Source organism: Electrona antarctica (assembly GCF_951216825.1).
Source record: "Electrona antarctica genome assembly, chromosome: 5".
NCBI lineage: Eukaryota > Metazoa > Chordata > Actinopteri > Myctophiformes > Myctophidae > Electrona > Electrona antarctica.
The window spans coordinates 52,214,229-52,237,355 of NC_136810.1; the positions used below are offsets into that span (position 1 = coordinate 52,214,229).

Genomic DNA, 23,127 nt, shown 5'->3' on the forward strand with positions numbered 1-23,127 from the left:
ACACATTTTGCTTTGATCCATGTATTGACTTACTGTCCATCTCATTTGATCCCTGAACAGACGCTGACGGTCACTCCTATCCTGACCACCAAGACTCTACCTCTGGTGCTGAAAGCAGCCGCCACGCCTGCGTCCGTCCTGCCGCAGCGCCCGGCAACCGTCACTATGGTTACCACCACGGCCATTACCACCACCGCCAGGCCGGAGTCGCAGAGCACACCAATCAACCTGCAGGTGGCTGGCAGGCTAGCCAATCAGGGCTCAGAGCCCGTTAGGCTGTCTGTGTCCAAGAACGCTGTGGTGGTAAGCTTTGCCCAGTTTTGTACTCGCTCCCCCTCACCGTCCAGTCATCCGTCATCCTCCGCTCAGCTCCGACTGATGCCATCCAATCATACTTCAGACAGACGTCCATGATTGTGGATTTAGGTTGTTTTCCTTGGGCAACATTTTGGACAGATGTCAGTTGAGGGATATATTTGATAGAACATTGGTTCTCCAGTTGCCACACCAGTGTTGTTCAGGGATCCCAATAGAGCGTCGCAGTCCCGCCCCTTTCATGACGACGCCAGGCCCAGGAAATGATTTCCCATAGACATTTCTATTAGTATTTATTTAAAGACGGTTACGCCGCGGACAAAGCCAACTCGAGTCGTGACAACTCATGACAACAAACACAATATTTTGGACCAAACAAATAATGACAAAGAAGAAAAACAACAAAAAAAGTGTTGTAACCTGCCTTTTTTTTCTTCTTTCTAATTATTTGTTCGGCCCCAAAAATTGTGTTTGTTGTCATGATTTGTCACGACTCGAGTTGGCTTTGTCCGCGGCGTAAACGTCTTTAAATAAATACTTTCTGAAATGTCTATGAGGAAAATGAACGGAGAATCATTTCCTGGGCCCTGGTAGGGGGCGGGACTGCGACGCTCTATAGCGCTGCAGCAGACAAGTCGTCATGGTAAGATAGATAAAACCAGCATAACCAGGAGGACCCGGAGCTGAAAAACCACCACTCATGCAGTAAAAACAAAGTTCCCAGTGTACTGTAGTCTAGATGTCTTGTGTTGTTAGGATGTGTGTTTTCGTGTTTTCCGGAGCTGTGTGTGGTGGCCTTTCTACCAACCAAGAGTTTCCCGCTCAGAGATGTTTAGCGTAAACCCAGTCCACCCTACTCCTCCACTAGTAGAGAATCGATACAGCATATATAACTCGCACTACTAATTGAAATGTGCCATTCAGAATGTTCAGTTCACCAAAACCAGCTTTATGTGCACTTTATTGTGCTAGTCTGATAGAATGTCATTATTGGCAGGAGTAGGAGAAACCACCATCTATATCGAGTGATAGCAGTAGTATGTTAAAGGGGAATTTCTCCCTAACCCTTTTTATACCAATGTAAGTTGATAATTATGTATATTGACCAAAAAAATAAATAAATAAAGATATAGGGGAGCTGAAGCTGGAGCTGGTCCCTCAGCTGCTTCTGGAGGGGGTCTAACGCTAGAACTCCTATTCAATCGCGCAATTGGTTTTTGTTTTTTGTTTACATCTATTCTAGATGATGTGACAGCAACACTCCATGCATTGTTGACACGGCACTCTTCCTGGTCTACGTGAGCTGATGTTAGACCCCCCCAGCAGCAGCAGCAGCCCCAGCTTCAGCTCCCCTATATCTTTATTTTTTTTAAATATCTTTTTTTGGTCAATAGGCTATACATAATTATCAACTTACTTTTGTAAAAAAAAAAGGGTTAGGGAGAAATTCCCCTTTAAACTGGCATTTATATTCGACTATAACTGGTCTTCCAAGTAGACCACGAGTAAAGCTATGTTGTAGGTTCAGAGATGCTAAGCTGACAGTTGTATCCACAGCACTGACATTGGATAGGAATGGTATCCCACTGTCTGCGGTGCTAATTCGGGTAACACAGCATAAGAAGGAGATCATGTACGTAAATGCTATGTGTCAATGCTGTGCAACACGAGCCAATGACGGCTCTGTGATTAGTTTGATAGTTAATACATCCTCAACCGGTTAACGGTGCTTATTACATGGCTTGGTTGAATGCTTGATTCTGATTGGTCAATCGCTTAATTCAGCGGTGAGTTATCTCATGATAATGACCGCTCCGCTGTATAATGACCGCTGCCTAATCAAACCCTCTGAGCACCACCAGCTGCGCGGCTGCGCCCGCTTGATTTACTGCCGTTTCCAACATAACAGCCATGTAAACACACACACTACTGACACACAATGTAATTTACAGCTAAACATTGCTCTTAAAAATGTTTTTGAAAACATTTGAGCGAGAAATAGACGAAGCAGCTGGACCCGAAAATGGATTCTATTTGATCAACTCACTTCCTTGTTTTCCGACAGTGCTTCAGCCCTGCAGCTGGGCAGACTCAGCCAGCGCGAAGTTATGGAATACTTTTTTTGTTGTGTTTTGGATCAATGGATTAATTTATGTTAGTTAGCCATGTAATAAGCGGGATAATATCTGGCTAGGTGGTCATTGTCGGGAGATAATTCACCTTCAGGGAGTGTAACCACCTCGGCTTCGCCTCGGTGGTTAAACTCCCTGTCGGTGAATTATCTCCCGACAATGACCACCTAGCCAGATATTATCCCTTACTTAACACCTTAACTAACATCGTTTCATATACACAAGTGGAGAAGAATATTAACACTCGCTTAGCTGAGAAATTATTCACATCAACACCCTGTACATCACAGGTCATTCCTTGACCCATTTGCAGTACAGGCAGTTGTCTTGAAGACAAGCTGTAACGGTTTGGCTTGATGTTACTCTGTTTTGGGGTGCCAGTTAGGCAAATGCCTAACACAGTTGGACCACTTTGGGACAACTGCTTATTGCAGGAACCACATGAACCTGTAAACCATAGCCAGGGATAGGTTACCCAAAAATGAACCTTCACTCAATGAAACAGTAATTCACACAGGAATTTTGTGAGTATCTTACGTCATACATACCACATACAGTACCGTGCCTTTGGTGGATGTCATGATGTTATTGTTTGACATCGGTCAGTGGTCTGCTGGTATTGGCACGCTCGATGCTTTGTTTGACGGAAGTAATCAAGATTATAGTTTTGATGTACAATAATTACACAGAAATTGACTTCTTACATTTTTGTTTTGGCATATATATAACTATGACCCGACTCCCCAATATGACTGGATACTGCTGTAAAACATTTTATTTTATTTCAGCTTGTCTTTTAAGACTAACATGTAGTAAGATGAGACGATAAGAATGAATTCAATTTGGTATCGGTATCGCTTGAAATATTGGTGTTGCGCAGCCTGTATTCATGTGACTTGCCATAAATCAGCAGCTTGCCCAATAGTACGGGTGCAGTACTTAGTTTAGACAGTTTTTGGTTTAGACTAGTCATTGGTTAGACCAGTCATTAGTCCTACAACTACAACCTATCTCAAACCCTCACTTTGTTCGGTACTCATACAATAGTATGGTACAAAACACTGAAGTCCTTAAACCAGAAACCTAAACCTAACCTCCCACAGGGCAGCACACCTAAAACTAACCTTAACCCATGTCTAACCAATGACTAGTCTAAACTAAGTATGCCCCCCCAATAGTACAAAGAAAATGTCTGCCTTTTCAACCATTCCTGGAATGCTGATTATTTTTGAATAGGCACGCTTGTTCCATCCAGTTCCAGGTCTCTGGTTGTAGCCGTTCCTGGTGTAGAGACTGAGGAGTAAAGATGTTTAGCAGTAGCTGAGATGTTTAACTGAGAGCTGGAGCGGCGCCCGTAGACCCTCTGTCTGTCCTGGTTTTGTCTCAGGTGCAGGCCACCACCACCTCCTCTGCCCAGCCAATCAAAGTTCCTCAGTTTGTCCCTCCTCCTAGACTGACGCCTCGACCCACTTATCAGCCACAGGTGCGTCCCGATAAGCCCCGCCCCTCAACTCCCCTGATCCCACCAATCAGTGTTATGAGGCGATTTGCTGTCTTGTCCTGCAGAGGGCAGCATTGTTGCCAAAATGCTTAAGCCTGGCACTAAAAAGATGGCTGCTCCGTGCTCTTCTCCTCTTCCTTGTCCTTTTTCTTTTACACCTCAGATGTTGATAGCTTATCCCGCCTGGTTGTTTTTGTGTGTATCTGCGTGTGTGTGTTTTTGTCTTGGTTGTGAAACCTCGTTTTCCTGCAGCTTAGTGTTTTTGTGTTCCTGGCTGTCGGTGTGTTTTTAGCTTCCTGACCCGATCGTCGTGTCTGTCTCGCTGGGAATAATGCCAGTGGGAGCTCAGTATCACAGACTCCTTAAGCGTGTGATATGCAGCCTTATACTCAATCTTATTTGTCTTTATTAACATTCTTATATGTCCTCCCACTCTCATAAAGCCTCATAAACAGTGTGTTTGTATGTCCCTATAGAAACACGTCTGGGGAATGTTACACATAATCTCCAAACTACTATAAACAGGTCTGGCACTAACTCATTTGTCTTCAGATTTGATGTTGTCTTGCCAACAACCACACATGCAATGATCTACATGCTGAAGTGAAAGTGTTATTATTTTTTTATTTTTTGAGAATTCGCTCCACTGAAGGCTGCATGATCAGTTGCACAAATACCCTAAAAACATCAATGCCGATACTCTAATAATAATGAATATACCTACAGAACAAGGAGTTACATTTAAAATGTGTTTGTAAAATTCCTAGACCAAACTTTTTGAGGGTTAGGCCCTGATTATTTGGATATTGCCGACAGTGTCACATTGGCATTACCCAGCAGTACTTTTCTGTTTTGTGTGCTGGTCGTTGACTGCTCTTTGGATGCCTTGTTCTGATAGGTCAGACCTAAACCTGCTACGCCCACCAACGTGCCCATCGCCCCGGCTCCGCCCCCTCCTATGATGGCCGCCCCACAGTTGCTACAGCGGCCAGTGATGCTGGCGACCAAACTCTCCGCCTCCTCGCTGCCGTCTTCGGCTGCGCCGATCCACCAGGTGCGCATCGTTAATGGACAGCCCTGTAGCCCTAACCCCACCACGCCCATGTCTGGCAAAACGATGCAGACCACCCCTCTGGCGGGCATCGTTATTGCCACGGCGGCGCCCGGCATCTCTTCGGCCGCTGCGACGCGTCTCGTCAGTGCAGCCCATCCTGCCGCAAGGTCAACACAGCCAATCCAGATCAGTAGCCTGGGCTGTGACACCAAGGTAAGTGTTCTCAACAGTTTCCCTCCCATTCACGAGTTGCACGAGTTAAGTGATTGTAGAACAAGCTTCCCTCCCAATAACGAGTTACGTTTTCATTGTTTAAAATTCGCGTTTTTAATACGTTTTAAGACTTACGGGGTTTCCATCGGAGTGGGATAGGTGACGTGTTCTGATGACGTCACCGCAAAGATTTTAGTCTCACTGGCATGCAAAGGGTTCTGGGAAATTGAGGCCCAATGCATTTTAATGGCGGCGGTGGCTCGCAGCGGGCGTGTTCCTCCTCCACTATTATTTTCAACACTATGACAAAGGATCACACCATTTTAAAGCAAGATTTTCATGAAAAGGAATCATGATGTCGGCCCGGTGGTTCATGTTAGTGAAATGTAGGCATTGCGATTAATTAATTCTGCGGTCAAACTGTTAAATGTTATTAGGTTTGGGTGAAATGGGACGGAAAGTCACGAAATACTTGAAGTTTAAACAACATGTTCCGAATTCAACTCGTTCAAACATGTGTGTGCCCCAGCCTTTATGATGCTGTAAATGTCCTCTGTATCTGTAGCCAAATCTGTGCCCAAAATATAGTTGGATTTTGTACTTCATCCTGCTCTCTTCTCCATCTTCTCTCCTCTTTCCTCTTACGGTTTCCTTCTTCATCCCTCCGCATCTATTCTCCTTCCTCTTTTCTAACGCCTCCCCCCTCATCTCTTCTCTACAGACTGTTAAAGCATCAGGAGGCGCAGAGCGGAAGGCTATAATGAGACACTCCTCCTCTTCCTCCTCGTCTCTTCTGTCACCTGGTGCTCCTCCCAGACCCAAGAAGGAAGAGAACCCACAGGTACGCTACATTGATGAGTTTACATGACGGTATGTTTGCTGCAGTAATTACTGTTAATACCGGTACTCTGTGATAATGACTCCGTAACAACCACACTGATACCCTGACAATGGTGCCGATTCCATGACAACAATGCTGATTCTATGGCAATGGTCTGGTCTCCATGACACTTACTTGTGATAGAATCTGAATGGCTAGAAGACCCTTGTGTAACATGATAACTTTTGTATTTAGAAACTGGCCTTCATGGTGTCACTGGGCCTCGTAACACATGACCATCTAGAGGGTATGTTATTGGTCAGATCACATATTATGCACATTAAGATATGAAGCTGTTGCATTTTCAAATTCTGTATCAAACGACTTCTGTCTGTGCAGAGATTCAGAGCAGACGTCAAGAGAGGAAGCGAAGGACAACAGCCAACCCAGTTTACAGCGGAGCCGTGTTCGAACCTGAGGTAAGAGTTCAACACTAGGAGTTTGTACATAACATTCAGCTTCACTCAACAGCAGGCTTTGAGTTGGTCATTTACTCAACATCAGGTTCTATCTGCAAAGCTATAATGACTTGTACAGTATCTGGAGAGTATCTGGAGCACCGCTGAGAGTAGCTCTGGTCCATAGCCTTCTACTGCTTCTACGATTCTGCCCTGCAGTATAAGGCTATGGGACTTTTAAATCTCAAATCGAAATCAGACCAGCCTCTCCTCTTTAGCGTATTTTAAAAGAACGTTTTGGCTACTCACCAAAACAAAGGCGGGTTGTGTCATTAGAAAGCCTACTTTCCTTAGTGGACGCACTCTGAGCCCCCCACCACACGTATAAACGGTACTTTTTGGCCAGAAAGGGAGGAAAAATATTCTCTATGAGGCAGTTCTCTGGGCAATATCGGTAGAGGGCGCATTGGAGTAACTAAAAGTATTTTTTTTCCGGTGGAAACAAAATCCCTTTTTGGCCAATAAGTACCGTTTATAGGTGGTGGGGGGCTCAGAGTGCGTCCACTAAGGAAAGGAGGCTTTCTAATGACACAACCCGTCTTTGTATTGGTGAGTAGGTCAAACGTTTGTGAGATTTCCACTAAAGAGGAGAGAAAGTCCCATAGCCTTATACTGCAGGGCAGAATCATAGAAGCAGTAGAAGGCTATGGACCAGAGCTACGCTGAGCTATCCCATTAAAACCTGAGGCCGATTCTACAAATGTCTTTAAATATAATTTAATATACTGTATATGGTTTTAATTGCTTAATACAGCCTTTTCCCAAACTGGTGCGCGAACGAACTCTAGGGGGTGCGTGACATGAAAATGGTAATCACGGTTTTATGATGTTATTTAACACAAACAGTAAAATCCGGTAATTCACCGTTGTAAGGAGATAAGGAGATGTATAGAGCAGCTGCCTGCAGGCCGGGACTCGGGAGAGCAGCAGCTCTGTGTGCCGTGTCTCTCGCTCTTAGTGCAGCGAGTGACATTCCTCCCCGCAGCCCCCCCTCCCCTCACACACACACACACACACACACACCAGCGGCAGCGACAGTCACAGTCTGTCTCAACTCTCAACCAAGACAAGAGAACTCACTTTGTCCAGTGTCTGTCCACGCTGTTGTCATCCAAACTAAAAATCCACATGTCAGAATGTGTAACATTAGTAACCAGCGCTAGCCGAGCCTGCGCAAGGTAATAATTAAAAGCTGCGAGCGCTTTAGTCGTGTGTGTGTGTGTGTGTGTGTGTGTGTGTGTGTGTGTGTGTGTGTGTGTGTGTGTGTGTGTGTGTGTGTGTGCGCGACACTGTGTGCAACACTGCGTGCGACACTGCGTGCGTGCGACGTCTCTCTCCCTTAACTGAAATTAAGGAATGGCAGCTAGACTTAATATTATTAATGCATTTTGGCTATGTGCAATAATGCACAATAAATAAATGTATGTTTTAATTTAATCGTGTAGTAGCTCTACAACAGAGGCACAGCCATGACAGCAATGGTACATTTTATATAAAACGTCTGCAAAATATGAGACTGAGCGTTGGGGGATGCGTCAGCTATATGGGAACCACTGGCTTAATTTATGACACGAACACAACAAGTTACACAATTTCTACTGAATTCTTCATTGCATATAGCAGTTTACATGTACATTTTATTTCTTTAGATGAATGTCTGAATCCATGTTGTTCTTATTTGCAGAGGAAGAAGAGTGCTGTGAGTTATCTGAACAGTCCTCTGCACCAGGGAACCAGGAAGAGAGGTCAGTACCACCAACATGGCTATCCCACAATGCATTTCTGCTTAATAACGCTTTTAGATACTGAATTACTTTGTCTGAAAGCTAGTTGATTTCATTTCCCAACACCTGTCTTTCCTCTTTTTAACATTCTAGTGATAGATGAATTGAATCATTGTATGAATCCCTAAAGATAAAAAAAAAAAACAGTTCAGGTAAAATCAAATAAAAGAGAAATGGAAAATATTTAACACATTTATGTTTAGTTTAAGGCAAGAAATAGTTCCAGCACTTGCTTTGCAACTAAATGCAACAATTAAAATGTACAATTTCACAATTTAGGCATTTCGCCTAAATTGGGACAGACGAGTGATTTAAATAAAATGACAACTGGAATAAGTATATTTAGCTAGCACATCGATCCTTTTACCGAACCATTATGCCTCAAACTACTTTGAATCATGTTGAAGATGCATACAAAGGTATTTTCCACTTTTCTAAATTTTACACGACACCACACAAGGCATTGGCAGCACAGTAATATATTTATATATAATGTAATCAATTGCTATTAATCTCCTGCATGCTAATGTGTATTATCCATGTGTAATATGTCAATCCAATCCAAATGTGAAGCTGTTTATAAAGCTATTCTTTGATATGCTTCTCAGTGCAAGTGGACACTGCTGTGAAACACTTCCACACTTTTCTCCTTCTCGCCTTCTCTCTTCTCCTGTCTCGCTGTCTGCCTGCTGAATCCTGCTGTTTGAAGTTTCATTTAACCTTCAAGTCTTCATCTCTCAGCCTCCAGAGCTTTCAATAATACCTAATCATGGTTTATTAAATCTACGTTCTGTCACCCCTTCGTCTGTCAGACTTGTGCAGATCTCAGCTGGTTGGATAGACGATATTTTGGAACATTGAAACATGGACAACATGGTGACTTTAGTGGATAGATCATATGTCATTTAAATGAAAGGTCACAGACGAAGGTTACAGCAACCAATCCGCACTTAAGCAAGAAACCGATTCTTACTCCCTCATTATGACTCTTAAGAGTGTACAATCCGATATACAGTAAGTGAACTTGATATGAAACAATTGGCATTGGCAACGCTGCAAGCATATACATTTTGTTTATGAAATCTAAACCCTTGTAGCTAGCTTCTCCCGAAAATGTTCTTCCTGCTGTTTGGCGTGTGTGTGTGTGGCTGAGGTCTGCTAAGGTCTGCTGAAGTCTGGAGACCTCTGGTGGGTGTATTCAAAGAACTGGAATTGGACAGAAATGTGCATGTCTAAGAATATCGATAAGCCCAAACCTTATTGATGTTTGGGTCTCAGTAACTTTGAGAACTGTAATAGGACCGGGTTTCGATCCCCATCCCTACCCACTGACTGCTCTCCACGGGTGCCATATTAATGACAGCCACTGCTCCTAATAGTTAGGAAGGGTAAAGTGCATAGGTCGAACAACAAAAAGCTCCAGGTTGTTTGTCCAGCATCCAAGAGAGATTGCTCTGGCATACCAAGCGTCAAGAGGATGGATCGAATCTGCAGAAAAATACAGGATATTTCACATATTGAGAATATTTAATTAACAGTGTTAGGGTATAACTATGGATTGATGAACATGTAACTACGGCATGGTTCATTCAGAGTATAAATAGAATGCATGTTGTAATATGCAGTGCATCAGTACAATACTCACCACATCATATTCAGTCTTGCCGCTGAAGAGATCATGGAACAGCATCCCATTAGCCACCATACAGCCCAGTGACCACATATCAAGTGCCTCTGTGATTGGGAGGCCCAGGAAGAGTTCTGGTGCTCTGTGGGATGTAAAATAAAAGGATAACGTTAGCAACATTCAAGCGTCTTCTCAATTGCACTCCTGGCACTTTATATTTGAATATGTGCTTGCATTGTGCTTTCAGTAAAGCAGATAATAAGGCAATGATTAATAAATGAATAACAACTGAGTAGCTCAATAGAACTCACCTATACCAAAGAGGCGGCCTGATCCTCCGTTGCTTAGTCTCAGACAGGAACGGCCAGACCAAAGTCAATGAGTTTGACTTTGAGGGGTTGTTCTTGTTGGTTCACCAGCATGATGTTATCTAGTTTGATGTCTGTATGTATACATACAGTATCTTAAAGTGGCGTGTTACTGTAATACTTTTTGAGTAATTAATAGTATAATGGCACTGCCATCTCATTTCTGTAATATTACAATTACTAATCAAAGAAATAATCCATTATTTGTGTAACCTATGTTAGGCTATATTTAAATCCTCCAGTCTGAGGATTGTTTTTCGTCAATCAGAGATATTGAAGTACATACTGTACATTACAATTAGTTGTGTGATTTCATGATGGTTTGGAAATCATCTAGCATTATAGTCCTAGCATCACATACATCATAACAGCTCAATTCAGCCCCTGAATAAAATTCAAAGACCTGACTTATTTTTCTCCTAGGATGGTTTGGGGCGTCGTACGTACGGGTCAACTTAGAAAGGACGGAAGTCCGGCCACAACAACGCCCTCCCCAAATCCTTACTCCAACATTAACCTCACCAACCTAATTAGCTATCCTGCTAATACAGCTAATCACGGAGCCTGGATTAGTTCCAACCTACATGATGCACTTTCCACCCTAATAACTCAAGTCCACTTTGTCATCACCACAGCCATTGGATTATCACAGGGGAATGCCATTTCCCTTCAATTCCAGTTTTGTGAATGCCGGACATTCCTTGCTCTGTCCTACTGTTGCTGCTAGCTTGACGCCATTGTCCAGCACTAACACTGCTATCTGTGCTTCTGACTCCTCCTCATCTTCCTCCTGTCCCTCCTCTTCCTCTCTCACGCTAGCCAATGAAGACTCCCTTTCCAAGGTATGTCAAACAGACATGTTGTGTTCTTCCTCCTTCCCCTCTCCATCTTTTTTTTTTCTTTTTTTTTTCTTTCTGTCCGTCTTTTTTGTCGTCTGTCATCTCATTCAGGTCGTCCTCCCAAATTCAGTGGAGTGCCGGAGCCGGGGACTCCGCCCCTGCCCCCGCCCCCTGGCTGTAACTCCGCCTCTTCCCCTGCCCACCACCACCACAACCACCCCCTCCCCCCGCCAAGCCCCGCCACCGGGGATGTAAGTAACAGCCTGGGGGTGGGGGGCGGGTTCAGACTGACACAAGCCGGACCTCAAACCCCCCCTCCCCCTAGTCAGTTAGACCAGTCACAGTTGGAAACCCGACACATCGACAACAACAACAACACACTAATACTCCTATTGGCTCGGTTACCCTGTCAGTCATCTATGACCTCCATGTCCATCCATGTCCACATCAATCATCACTTCTTTTTTTTTGTTGCTCAAGGCAGCCTTACAAAGTGAACAGTTTCCCTTTTAGAGCACCCTCTCTTCTACTGAATTAGGTTGTGAGAAAATGTCACCACCAGTGTCTTTTTAAATAAACGACAAGTACGGCAGGCTAGATTAATGTACACGCAATTAATCAAACTCCAGACCGACAGACAAAGGCCAAGTTCAGACCACACCAAACGAATCGCGGCCCTTCCTCCTGCCTCGCCACTCCCATGGCGATCGGCCGGCCCGGGGCCCGTACAGGGCAGGAAACTGATTGGTCCCAATTCCTTCCTCGCAGGGAGACATCCATGAGGATTTCTGCACTGTGTGCAGACGCAGCGGACAGCTGCTCATGTGCGACACATGCTCACGTGTCTTTCACCTGGACTGCCTGGACCCTCCCCTGAAAACCATTCCTAAAGGCATGTGGATCTGTCCCAAATGTCAAGACCAGGTAAAGCAACACAGCAGACAGACCCCCCCAGCAGAAGGGCCTGTACAGTCAGTCAACAACAAAGCCGTCCAGAGAGTGCCAGCAGGTCCCTCTGTAGCCGTAAAACCACTGTAGAACGGACCTTTTTTTTTTTATTGAATAGAAAGGTTTCCACACTGTTCAGTTACTTTGTAAGCCACACAACCCACAACACAACACTGTTCTGTACTTTGTTTCTGTGCCCGTTGTCATTCATTCTGTAAGTGTAAAAGGCTCAACATCTTTCACATCCATTCGAGTCCATTCAACCGTCTGTCCCAGCCTCACCACAGGGTGCAGTCTGGGAACCCCCTGCCCCCTCCCCCCCTGCCCCCCTTCCCCCTACCTCCCCATGTACCTTTGTCACCATGACAACTCTCAGCTTCTCCCTCTAGATCTTGAAAAAAGAGGAGGCTATTCCATGGCCTGGAACCCTGGCCATTGTTCATTCCTACATCGCTTACAAAGAAGGTGAGGCCACAAAAGATGATTTAAAATAATGTCCTCTACTTGTGTTGTTAACTTCTCTTGTCCTTCTATCCTTGACATGATCTTTCTAGGGCTACAAGAATGTTGCCTGGCTACGTTGACTCTCTGGCCATTTTACTACTCATTTTACTGCTCTGGAAAATTGAAGTGGAATTTATTATTCCCCGTGGGAATAATAAGGAAGTGGAAGTGGAACTTATTATTGGTCTTGTTTTGTCTATTTTCTACAGCGAAAGAAGAGGAGAAACTGAAACTTGGGAAGTGGAGTTCTGAACTGAAATTAGAACGGGAGCAGCTGGAACAGAGAGTCAAACTGCTCAGCAACTCCATAACGGTAAGGAAAGAACGGCTCAGCAACTCTGGAACGATATGGTTGCTGCCTGATGGTGAATGAAGGATGGTTGATAAAGTCTACAACTTCAACAGTATTAGTGATCATCAGTAGATGGCCACGCATTAAGTTTAGGCAAACGTCAAACAAGCCTGAGCAATATTCTCGACTCAGAGTGTCGCACGCCCAGAGAGAGAGCGGTTCAGAGTGAGAAGCCAATGTGAAGACTGTACCGAAATTCTCAGAACAAATCGTCCTCACTGCCAAAATATTCACTTTACACGCATGGGTTTCGGTAATTTTGTAGCCACACTCGTCCTCTTTCACCCAATGTCACAACCATAGCCCAGATACATACAGTACGTGAACTACAGCCCTGAAAGCGACAGGTGTACCATCATAATGTGTCAAAAACTCCATGTTAACTGCCTGAATGAGTCAGCAAATTTTTCATCACAAACACAATTCTTAACTCGCTCTTATAACCACGTTTTTTATCGTACCAATACCACGATCGCACACGGCGTACCTCAATGTCTCGGGTCACTCACGGCGAAAACAAAAATCGCATTCGACTTTTACTTTTTGCGACAGAGCAATTTGTTCGGACATAGTGTGCTTCTAACTTTTTGCATTTGCATAGACTATATTAGCCCAGGTGAAAATGATACTTTGTTAATGATTCAAGGTCAAGTTGACCACCTCTCACACACGCGCACACGGACGCACATGCACACACACATTGAAAGTCAATGGAGAAAATCGGGGAAACACGTAACTCTGTCATTTCTCAACCGTTTCGGACGCGGGGCGGCTCGCCGGAACCAGGCCGCCCCCTGAGCGAAACCAAATGGACCCCTTAGCATGTTAGCATTAGCATGTTAGCATTAGTATGTTAGCATGCTAGCATTAGCATGTTAGCATTAGCATGTTAACATGTTAGCATTAGCATGTTAGCATTAACATGTTAGCATTAGCATGTTAGCATTATCATGTTAGCATGTTAGCATTATCATGTGTGCATGTTAGCATTAGCATGTTAGCATTAGCATGTTAGCATGTTAGCATTAGCATGTTAGCATGTTAGCATTAGCATGTTAGCATTACAAGTTTAGCATGCTAGCATGTTAGCATTCGCATGTTAGTATTAGCATGTTGGTGGCAACGTAATGCGCAATAAACTTAGACAAAATACCCCATTAGAGACCTGGCTTACCAGGTCAACCAAATGGACCCTTACAGGGTCTGAGGGGCTAAATGTCATCAAATGGTGGTCCGTGGCTCAAATGCTGCACAGACTTGGCGAGCTGCAGGCACCCAGTCAAATTTCTTGAAATTTGTTTCTAGTTCTAATTGTTGTTATTGCAATTTACGAGCTGCGTTCGCTTCCCGCGTTTGCGCGTCTTACTTGTGAGTACAAGTTTACTCATTCCATTGACATTTTGTTTCTGTGCTCCCCTTCAATAGAAATGTATGGAGACCAAGAACGGCATTCTGTCTAGACAGAAGGACATGCAGCTTTCTCTGGACAAGGTAAAACATCTAGTCCGCCTCATTCAGGCCTTTAACTTCAACCAGGCCCTGGGAGAGAGCCATTCCAAAGGGCCCAATATAGCCAGGGCTCAGGTCCCCGAAACAGCCAGGATCCAGGGACCTGATACAGCCAGGGCTCAAGTCCCCGAAACAGCCAGGATCCAGGGACCTGATGCAGTCAGGGCCCAGATCCCCGAAACAGCCAGGATCCAGGGACCTGATGCAGTAAGGGCCCACATCCCTGAAACAGCCAGGATCCAGGGACCTGATGCAGTAAGGGCCCAGATCCCCGAAACAGCCAGGATCCAGGGACCTGATGCAGTAAGGGCCCAGATCCCCGAAACAGCCAGGATCCAGGGACCTGATACGGCCAGGGCTCAAGTCCCCGAAACAGCCAGGATCCATGGACCTGATGCAGTCAGGTCCCAGATCCCCGAAACAGCCAGGGCCCAGGTCCCCGAAACAGCACGGGTCCAGGGACCTAATACAGCCAGGGCCCAGGTCGCCGAAACAGCACAGGTCCAGGGACCTGATACAGCCAGGGCCCAGGTACCAGATACAGCCAGGGCCCAGGTACCAGATACAGCCAGGGCCCAGGTCCCCGAAACGGTACGGGTCCAGGGACCTGAAACAGTCGGGGCCCAGGGACCTGAAACAGTCGGGGCCCAGGTCCCCGAAACAGTACGGGCCCAGGGACCTGATACAGCCAAGGCCCAGGTCCCCGAAACAGCACGGGCCCAGGTCCCCGAAACAGCACGGGCCCAGGTCCCCGATACAGCCAGGGCCCAGGAACATGATGCAGCCAGGGCCCAGGCACCTGATACAGCCAGGGCCCAGGGACATGATACAGTCAGGGCTCAGGTCCCTGAAACAGCACGGGCCAAGGTCCCCGAAACAGCACGGGCCCAGGTCCCCAAAACAACACGGGCCCAGGTCCCCGAAACAGCACGGGCCCAGGTCCCTGAAACAGCACGGGCCCAGGTCCCCAAAACAACACGGGCCAAGGTCCCCGAAACAGCACGGGCCCAGGTCCCCAAAACAACACGGGCCCAGGTCCCCGAAACAGCACGGGCCCAGGCACCTGATACAGCCAGGGCTCAGGGAACTGATACAGCCAGGGCTCAGGTCCCTGAAACAGCCAGGGTTCAGGTCCCCGAAACAGCCAGGGTCCCCGGGATTAACACAGTCGGGGGCCATGTTGCAGACACAGCCACGGGACAGGACGCCGACACAGATGGGGGCCAGGAGTCTGACATGGCCAGGGGCCAGGAGTCTGACATGGCCAGGGGCCAGGAGTCTGACATGGCCAGGGGCCAGGAGTCTGACATGGTCAGGGGCCAGGAGTCTGACATGGTCAGGGGCCAGGAGTCTGACATGGCCAGGGGCCAGGAGTCTGACATGGTCAGGGGCCAGGAGTCTGACATGGCCAGGGGCCAGGAGTCTGACATGGCCAGGGGCCAGGAGTCCAACATGGTCAGGGGCCAGGAGGCCGACACAGCCAGGGGCCAGTCCAAGGATGAGGTCAGCACTGTGGCAGTGACCATTGGTATGGGTGGAGTCAGCTGTGTGGGTGTGGCCAATTATGTCTCTGATGAGCAGGTTGATGGAGTCAGAAAGGAGGAGGATGGAGGGGCTGGAAGCAGCAGCCAGACAGGAGCAGGTGGAGTCATCTCTGAGACAGGGGGAGGTGACAACGAGGGTAAGGTTCCTCCTCTACAGGAACCTGCCAGCCAATCGGCGAACAGCCCTGCTAGGGTTGGACTTGGGGTGGGTTTAGTGGTGAGGGTGGAGACTGAAGCGGGCCAATTGGCCAACCCTGACCCGGGCTCCTCCTCCTCGGTGGCAGTTACAGTAGCAACGACCAACGGCTGCTCCGACAGTGGATCTAGCCACACCCCCACCATTTCTGACACCAAGATGGCCGCCGGCAGCCTAGAGACTGTAGCGGAGATGAAACAGGAAGAGGTCGCTAACGTCAACAACGGCAAAACCTCAGAACCTTCCCAGCATTCTTTGCCAGCCCTGCTCAGCAGTGCGGACAGTAAAAAGTAAACAAAAAAAAAACGCTAACGTCTCTCTGAGCTGCCGAATCTAAAACATATATATATTAAAAAAAACAAAAAAGACTTTTCGCTTGCGCCGTACGGCGCCCTGAAGTTGCCAATCTGTATAAATGTTGTTTGTTTGCATCGTATTGTCAGACTGTGTCAGTGGTAGAGCCACAGCCCAGCTCGCATAACCCACGAACCCCAAAGGTTGACGGTTATGTCCCAGTGTTGTCATGCCAACAAGTTGGAAAATGTATGGAGGGAAACGGTTGATTTGAGCCAGCGTGTGTGCCTGCTGCTATGGCGGGAGTGGGCGGGGCTTCGTAAAGGAGGTCTCATTTCAAAAGGTTCTAGTGTAGGGGTGGGGCTCTGGGGGTGCAGGGCTAGCAGGCGTCTAGAGCTGTCATTCGGTGAGGGAAACTCATGGCTCTTTTTGACTATCAAGGGAAACCTCCAACCTTCCATTTCCTGAAACTCTCCAGAACCTGTGAAGTTCTGTGATGTTTTGTTTGTGTTTGTTTACGTTTCTATTAAGCAAGGCCACCCCTGAAGTGGGAGTTAAGTCATAAAAAAATACATTCAAAAAAACTATGTATAAGCTCTCAACATGTCGCAGTGTGACACGTCGTGAACTTTTAGATCGGCTATTATTTTCGAAAACATTTTGAAAGTATGAGTTCTGAGATCTGGGTTCCCAGGGTCAGGGTTATTAGTACCACCTCCCTGAGCAGTGCCCAAAATTAGGTTCTGAGAACCTTATGTGAAACTGAGCCGTAGCGTATTGAAACAAATCCAAAACCCAGAATGAAATGCATTTCATGGCACGGTTTTCTCTAGTTCTTGTAGTCGAAAAGAGCCATAAATGTAGGTGCGGTTCTGGTGCTGCCTAAAGAGGTGTCACTGGATGGTGGGGTTTGGCTGTGGGTGTGGTTCAGTGCCACGCCAGGGCATTGAACTAGACACCTATCATCCTCATGTCACCACTTGATGCACCAGTTCCATGCCCTCTATTCAGTATTCTTTTTTTATAACAACCAGGGGGTGTGGAAGTTCATGGCAATTCAACAGACAGTTACCTACCCTCACCACCCCCAGCCCACCACTTCAGGCAGAATCAGACGCTAGCAAATTAATACTTAAAAAGATTTGGTGCTGTAGAAGGCTGAGCTATAGCTATAGCTATGGGGGTTTGTGTCGATATGAAGAGGAAATTGAACGCGTGTGGTTAGCCTAACAAGATGTTTTCAGTGGTGTCGGTCAAGTGTAGTGATTGAGTTTCATTTTGTGAGTCAAGTGTGTCAACTGTGAGCACTAAATGTGAAAAATTGCAATATTGCAATGTCAACACACAAAACTTATCTATCTGGGCTGTTTGTTTCTTTTTTTTATAGGAAAAGATATTCAGGTCTTCCTAGTCTCCAGAAATAAGTGCTTTCTGTGTCCTTGAACCCAGTCTGTAGTGAAAGATGTACGTATGTTGGACTGGCGTTGTTTAACACAAAGGAATACTCTTTTAAAAGTGGTGATCCTTGCATTCTGTATATTTCTGTTGAATTCTGAACTGCCAAAATGCTATTGTATCCAAATCCAGCAGGGACAAAGTCTACTTACTGTATTGAGAGATCAAGTGATCAAGTTGATTGACATTGTGCAGTTAAGAATCTTATACCATTTCCCCCTTCCCCCCAGACACACAGGAGAGAGAGAGAGGGAGAGCACGATAAACAATAACCTAAAAGTTACTTTTTTTTTCCTCGATGAGGGAGGGTTTGTTGTATGAACCTGCTGTGAAGGGAGAAATACCACAAACCCTCAGACTTAAAGCACAAGCTTGCTGCATAACAAATAAGTGCTGAAGAGCTTTTTGTACGTTACATATGGAACTAAAACAGAGTATGCATCTCTTTGTTGTAATGTGAGTTTATCCCCAACTTGCCAATATTTTTGTATGACTGAAACCTGCTCCTGTCTGTCTAGTTCATGGTTCAGGAGGAATGCCTGGACTTAATCACCCCCCTCCCCCCCTCCCAACACACACACACACTCACACATACTTTTTCTGTATGGAACATATACATATCAGTCACTGGGCTGAAACTGGGTGAGTTAATTTGGCCCTGTCATTCAGATTAATTGATGAATTGAATTGAATGAATTGATAAGTCTGATTGGCTGACGTTAACAAACCCTTTGATCTGTGTGCCTCGAGTTGCAATGAACTCTGTAGAATATTTATCTTCATTTGAATATTACAGTCACTATAATGTGTATTCATCATCCTTGATCATCCTTTTTTTTTAACATGTTTGGTTTTGCTACAAAATGGAATCTGAATAATATCCTTTGGATGAGTAAATAATTATGTAAAGATTTGTAGAAAAAGAAAAAGGTGGATTAGATATGATGTAGAGATTCTGAAGACCTTTATCTAGCAAACCTTAAGTGATTAAGAAGGATGTGGTACCGTTCCATATCAATATGATATTATGTTGAACATATCAGCATATCCTAGCCACCATCTGATTGGCTAACGCAGTATGTCAATCAGACTTCAGCCAGACGGCTGGTGTCTTCGTGGACATCCAACAGATGTCCACAAAGACACCTGTTGGAGGAAACATTTGTCTTCGTGTTCTGGTTCATGGTAAACATGTTGTTCTGTGATTAATGTCCCCCCCCTCTTGATATTTACTGATTTGAGCCATTTTATTGTTGTTGAAGGGAATGGACTGTTTGACCAAAAGATGCAATTCTAACTATAACACAACTACAATATGTTTTTCATTTCTTTTTTTTTTGTTATTTAACTACAGATCCTTGAGAATTTCATGCATTGTTTTCCTCTTGCATGTGTGTCAACTCTGCTCTGGACAGGAACAATCCTCAGTGAGTTAATAGTGACATAACGTCCTTGTAGATGTTTAAACACGGCGTCTGTGGCTGGTTCCCTCTCTAGGTACATGGAGTGCCTTTCTTTCTTCAAACAGCAGATTTAATATTTGTCTTGACTTGTTGCACTGTGACTCATTTAAACCTTACTAATGCTACAAACAGCTACTCCTCTACAGCCCTCGGTATGTCTGTCTGTCTGTCTCTGATTGTTTCCGTCTATTTGTCCGTCTCGTCATCTGTATTTCTGTCTCCATCCTGTCTTCGGTCTGTTCCACATTTAGAGCACAACATAGATCCAGTCTCTCGTCACTTTTAGACTGCAGGTTGTCAATGCAAGTTGGAACTTTATTTCCCAGGATGCTGTTGATTTGATCAGATAGTGATTTTCGTGTTGGGGATTAGCAGTTGCCTTAAATCCTTTTCCTTTATTATTTTTTTAAAAGATCTGACGTTCAGGTTTGCGTCTTTAAATGGTTACTTGTCGTGGTGACTAGAGGGGTTTGTTTTATTTTAAGCACTTTTTCGTTTTGGCCAGTATTAATATTAATTTACATATTGATGATAACATCTACTGAAGGCTGGTCTCGATCCATCTATTTCTGTCAAATTGCTCATCCATTCCTCGCAGTGGAGTTTGAACCCATTTAGACCTGGCATTTAGACCTGGGATTAGTGATCAAATGTAATGTTACAAACCCACATACTACTACTACTACGTGAAAGGAAGCAGGAAACTGACCTAAAGAAGATGATACTAACTAGCAATTCAGTTTTTAAAATTGTGATTTATTTAAATAATAAAATAATAATAAAAAAATAGTCTGACTGTTTATAGAAAACATTAAAACAATAGTGTACACTGTATGTGTTTGTCCTCTTTCTAAAATACTAGGAGGAAGTCACAAGCACAGCAGGTTGTACTTTGCATGAGAAAAACGGATCCAATGTCTGTATATACACCAGGAACACATTTTAGTGTAAAATGGGAATTTGGAATAAATATGCAGCTATAAGACATGTTGATGCCAGGTGTAAACGGGGTTCAAGATTCCACTGTGTTGAATCTGAAGTCAGGCCATGTTGACTGCGTACATTTGGAATGAACAAACTAAACCGCACGCTGATTGTTCAGAACAAGGCCCCAACGACCAACCAATCTGACCAATCGGCAAGGTGGAAAGCATGCCTTCTTATGCAAGTTTTTATACAACATTTTGTCAAACGTTTTTGATACATATTATGCTTTGAGGCTTTCATTTTGGAAACCTTTTATTTTTTATTATTATAACCATTAACAAAGCAGTCAGCCTCTACAACTACACCCTCTACATAGAATAGATGCACCATATTTGAACAACGTAACCACACCCTTGGAAATTACACCATGTACAACTATACTTTCTGCAACTACACACAGTACACAATACCACCCTTCTCACTATCATGTCGACTATGTTGCATGTTAACATGCCATCAGTAACATTACTAACCGGTGAATCATTTTACCATGTTATCTTGTGTTACTAATATGTTTACTAAGTTGTTGTTCTTAACATGCAAACTATGGTATTAGCATAGTTATTACATGCACTATCAGTGGAAACCCCACCTAATAAGTGTTTCTATTTTAATACCCTTGGTTCCTGCAGTGAATGGAGATTTTATGCTTAACCCATTTTGGGGCGGGAACCTCTTTGTTTTAAACATGTTATAATTTAGCTATTGAAAAATAGCAGATCTACAAGCTCATAGCTTGTAGGTCTGCTATTTTTGAAAAAAATCGTGAAAATATTTATTTCAGGAAAAAAAAGGATTTAGAAGAATTTTTTTTTTTTAATTTTGAGGTCAGGCCTAAATTGGTTAAGCTGCAATGACATTCATTCTAGACAATTGTGTGCTTCCAATTTTGTGGCAACAGGCTGTTTCCCCGTTTCAAAATTACAATATAACATTCCCCACTGCTCTGGAATGCTTTTAACTAATTGGAACATTGCTGTTGCAATTTTCTTCCATTCAGCCAATAGAGCAGTGCGGTTGGACACTTTATGTTGGCCGATTACGTCTGGCTTGCATTTGGTGTTCCGGCATTGGGGCGGAGAGGAGGTTGTCCGCAAACTGATGCCACAAAATTGGAAACGCATGTGTCTCGTTTTGGTCATTGATTGTATCTCCATTCGCTGGAATAAAGGGCATTTATTAGAAGCATTAATTACAAAGGATGTCCACTGATTTTGTTGTCATATAGGGCTCCATTTTCGTCACCGCTAAACCCCTTATCCCTAAACTTCTTTACCTTTTTTTTACTATTTTGAAAAACATTTTGAATAGTTAAAATGGCCAGTCTACAAGCTCACAATGTGTCAATGTAGATTGGCTAGTTGAACTATTCAAAAATGTTTTTCAAAATGGTAAAAAAGGCAAAGAAGTTTAGGGATAAGGGGTTTAGCGGTGACGAAAATGGAGCCCTATATAGTGTATGTTCTATGTGGTTGTTTTTATTGTGTTAAACCGACACAGCTCTCCATCCAGAGGCTTTGTGGGAAACCAGGAAAGCTCATTGTCTTGCCTCTTGGTCTGTCCTGCACAGACGGCACTAATCGATTTCCAAAATGATCTGATCCTTTGACCACCATCGCCTTCGTGCGATGGAGTATAAATTAAGCTTAAATGTCTGTCCAAATCAATGTAGAAATCTGGCTGCACTAATCATGAACTTTGACAGTTATTATGCACCGTTGTTTCCGTGCTGTCTGTCTGCAGGACGGAATCTTTTTCAAGGTTTGGTTGATGCACAACGCTGGTTGGCAGTGTTGGAGAGGTCCATGGTTCTCTAGTCTAGGATAGATGAGAACAACCCCTTCGTCCCTATCCTCAGACTATACAAACCAGTATATCCAAAGAACATTTTAAATGTACTTTTATTTTTTTATGCTTTTCTTCTTTCATCTGGAAGCCTGTATGTATGTATGTATGTATGTATGTATGTATGTATGTATTGGCTATACATATCCTGCCGTCTGGCTATGTCACTTCTCAGCATCGTGTGTGCATTCACCAACACTTCTTTGCGGCATCTTCTATCAAACAGGAATTAATGGGAAAACAATTATTTTTATGCATTTCATAGATAAGACTCATCTCCAGTTTGATTGGTTTTTTTTAATTTTATTGGTTTAGCAGAGTGTTGTGGTGGTGTTTGGGGTTTGTTCTCCAGGTGATGGCAGTCATGACTGTGGCCTTCTAGTGTTGTCCATCGACTCTCATCCTATCACCCCTTCCGTCATCCACACCTTCAGCTTTTTTACCTCATCCACTGCTGAGTCCGTCGGTTGGGGGTGTATTGAGTGCAAAAAATAAAATAAACGTCTTTTTTAATTATCTTCCATTTTCGGTGAGATGCATTGTAGCGATACAAGTACAGTACCAGTTCATCTGCTGTGCTGAATAATGTGTAAATTGGTAAATTACACAATCTGAATATTTGTATAATTGTTTGTATTTTTTCATAATAATTTTGGAAAGGACTGTGTTTAATTTTTCAACTTTTTTTTTTTTTTCTGTTCCAGAAGTTTTTGTGTTGGCCTGTTGTCATTGGTCTGCTGGGTTTCTTACCTCTGTCTTGTATGCAGTGTTTAGACAATACTGTAGGGCACATGGGGACACATTGATATTAGGAGCATTTGATCAATTTGTATTTATTTATTTTATCATTTTGTTAATA

General features: G+C 44.3%; 1 protein-coding gene across 2 annotated transcripts in view; it reads left to right on the forward strand.

Moving 5' to 3' along the window:
* Positions 1–18,053, forward strand: part of phf21ab (PHD finger protein 21Ab) — a 41,548-nt gene extending 23,495 nt beyond the window's left edge. Inside the window, exons 9-20 of one of the 2 annotated variants that reach the window (XM_079501670.1) lie at positions 61–303; positions 3,835–3,930; positions 4,847–5,215; positions 5,937–6,056; positions 6,291–6,342; positions 6,435–6,514; positions 8,238–8,298; positions 11,283–11,422; positions 11,940–12,095; positions 12,509–12,584; positions 12,833–12,936; positions 14,401–18,053. In XM_079501670.1, coding sequence (XP_079357796.1) covers positions 61–303; positions 3,835–3,930; positions 4,847–5,215; positions 5,937–6,056; positions 6,291–6,342; positions 6,435–6,514; positions 8,238–8,298; positions 11,283–11,422; positions 11,940–12,095; positions 12,509–12,584; positions 12,833–12,936; positions 14,401–16,518 — 3,615 coding nt within the window. In that variant the 3' untranslated portion in view covers positions 16,519–18,053. The remainder of the gene's footprint in view (positions 1–60; positions 304–3,834; positions 3,931–4,846; positions 5,216–5,936; positions 6,057–6,290; positions 6,343–6,434; positions 6,515–8,237; positions 8,299–11,282; positions 11,423–11,939; positions 12,096–12,508; positions 12,585–12,832; positions 12,937–14,400) is intronic. The other variant, XM_079501671.1, reaches the window with a different exon arrangement.
* The last annotated feature ends 5,074 nt before the right edge of the window (positions 18,054–23,127 follow it).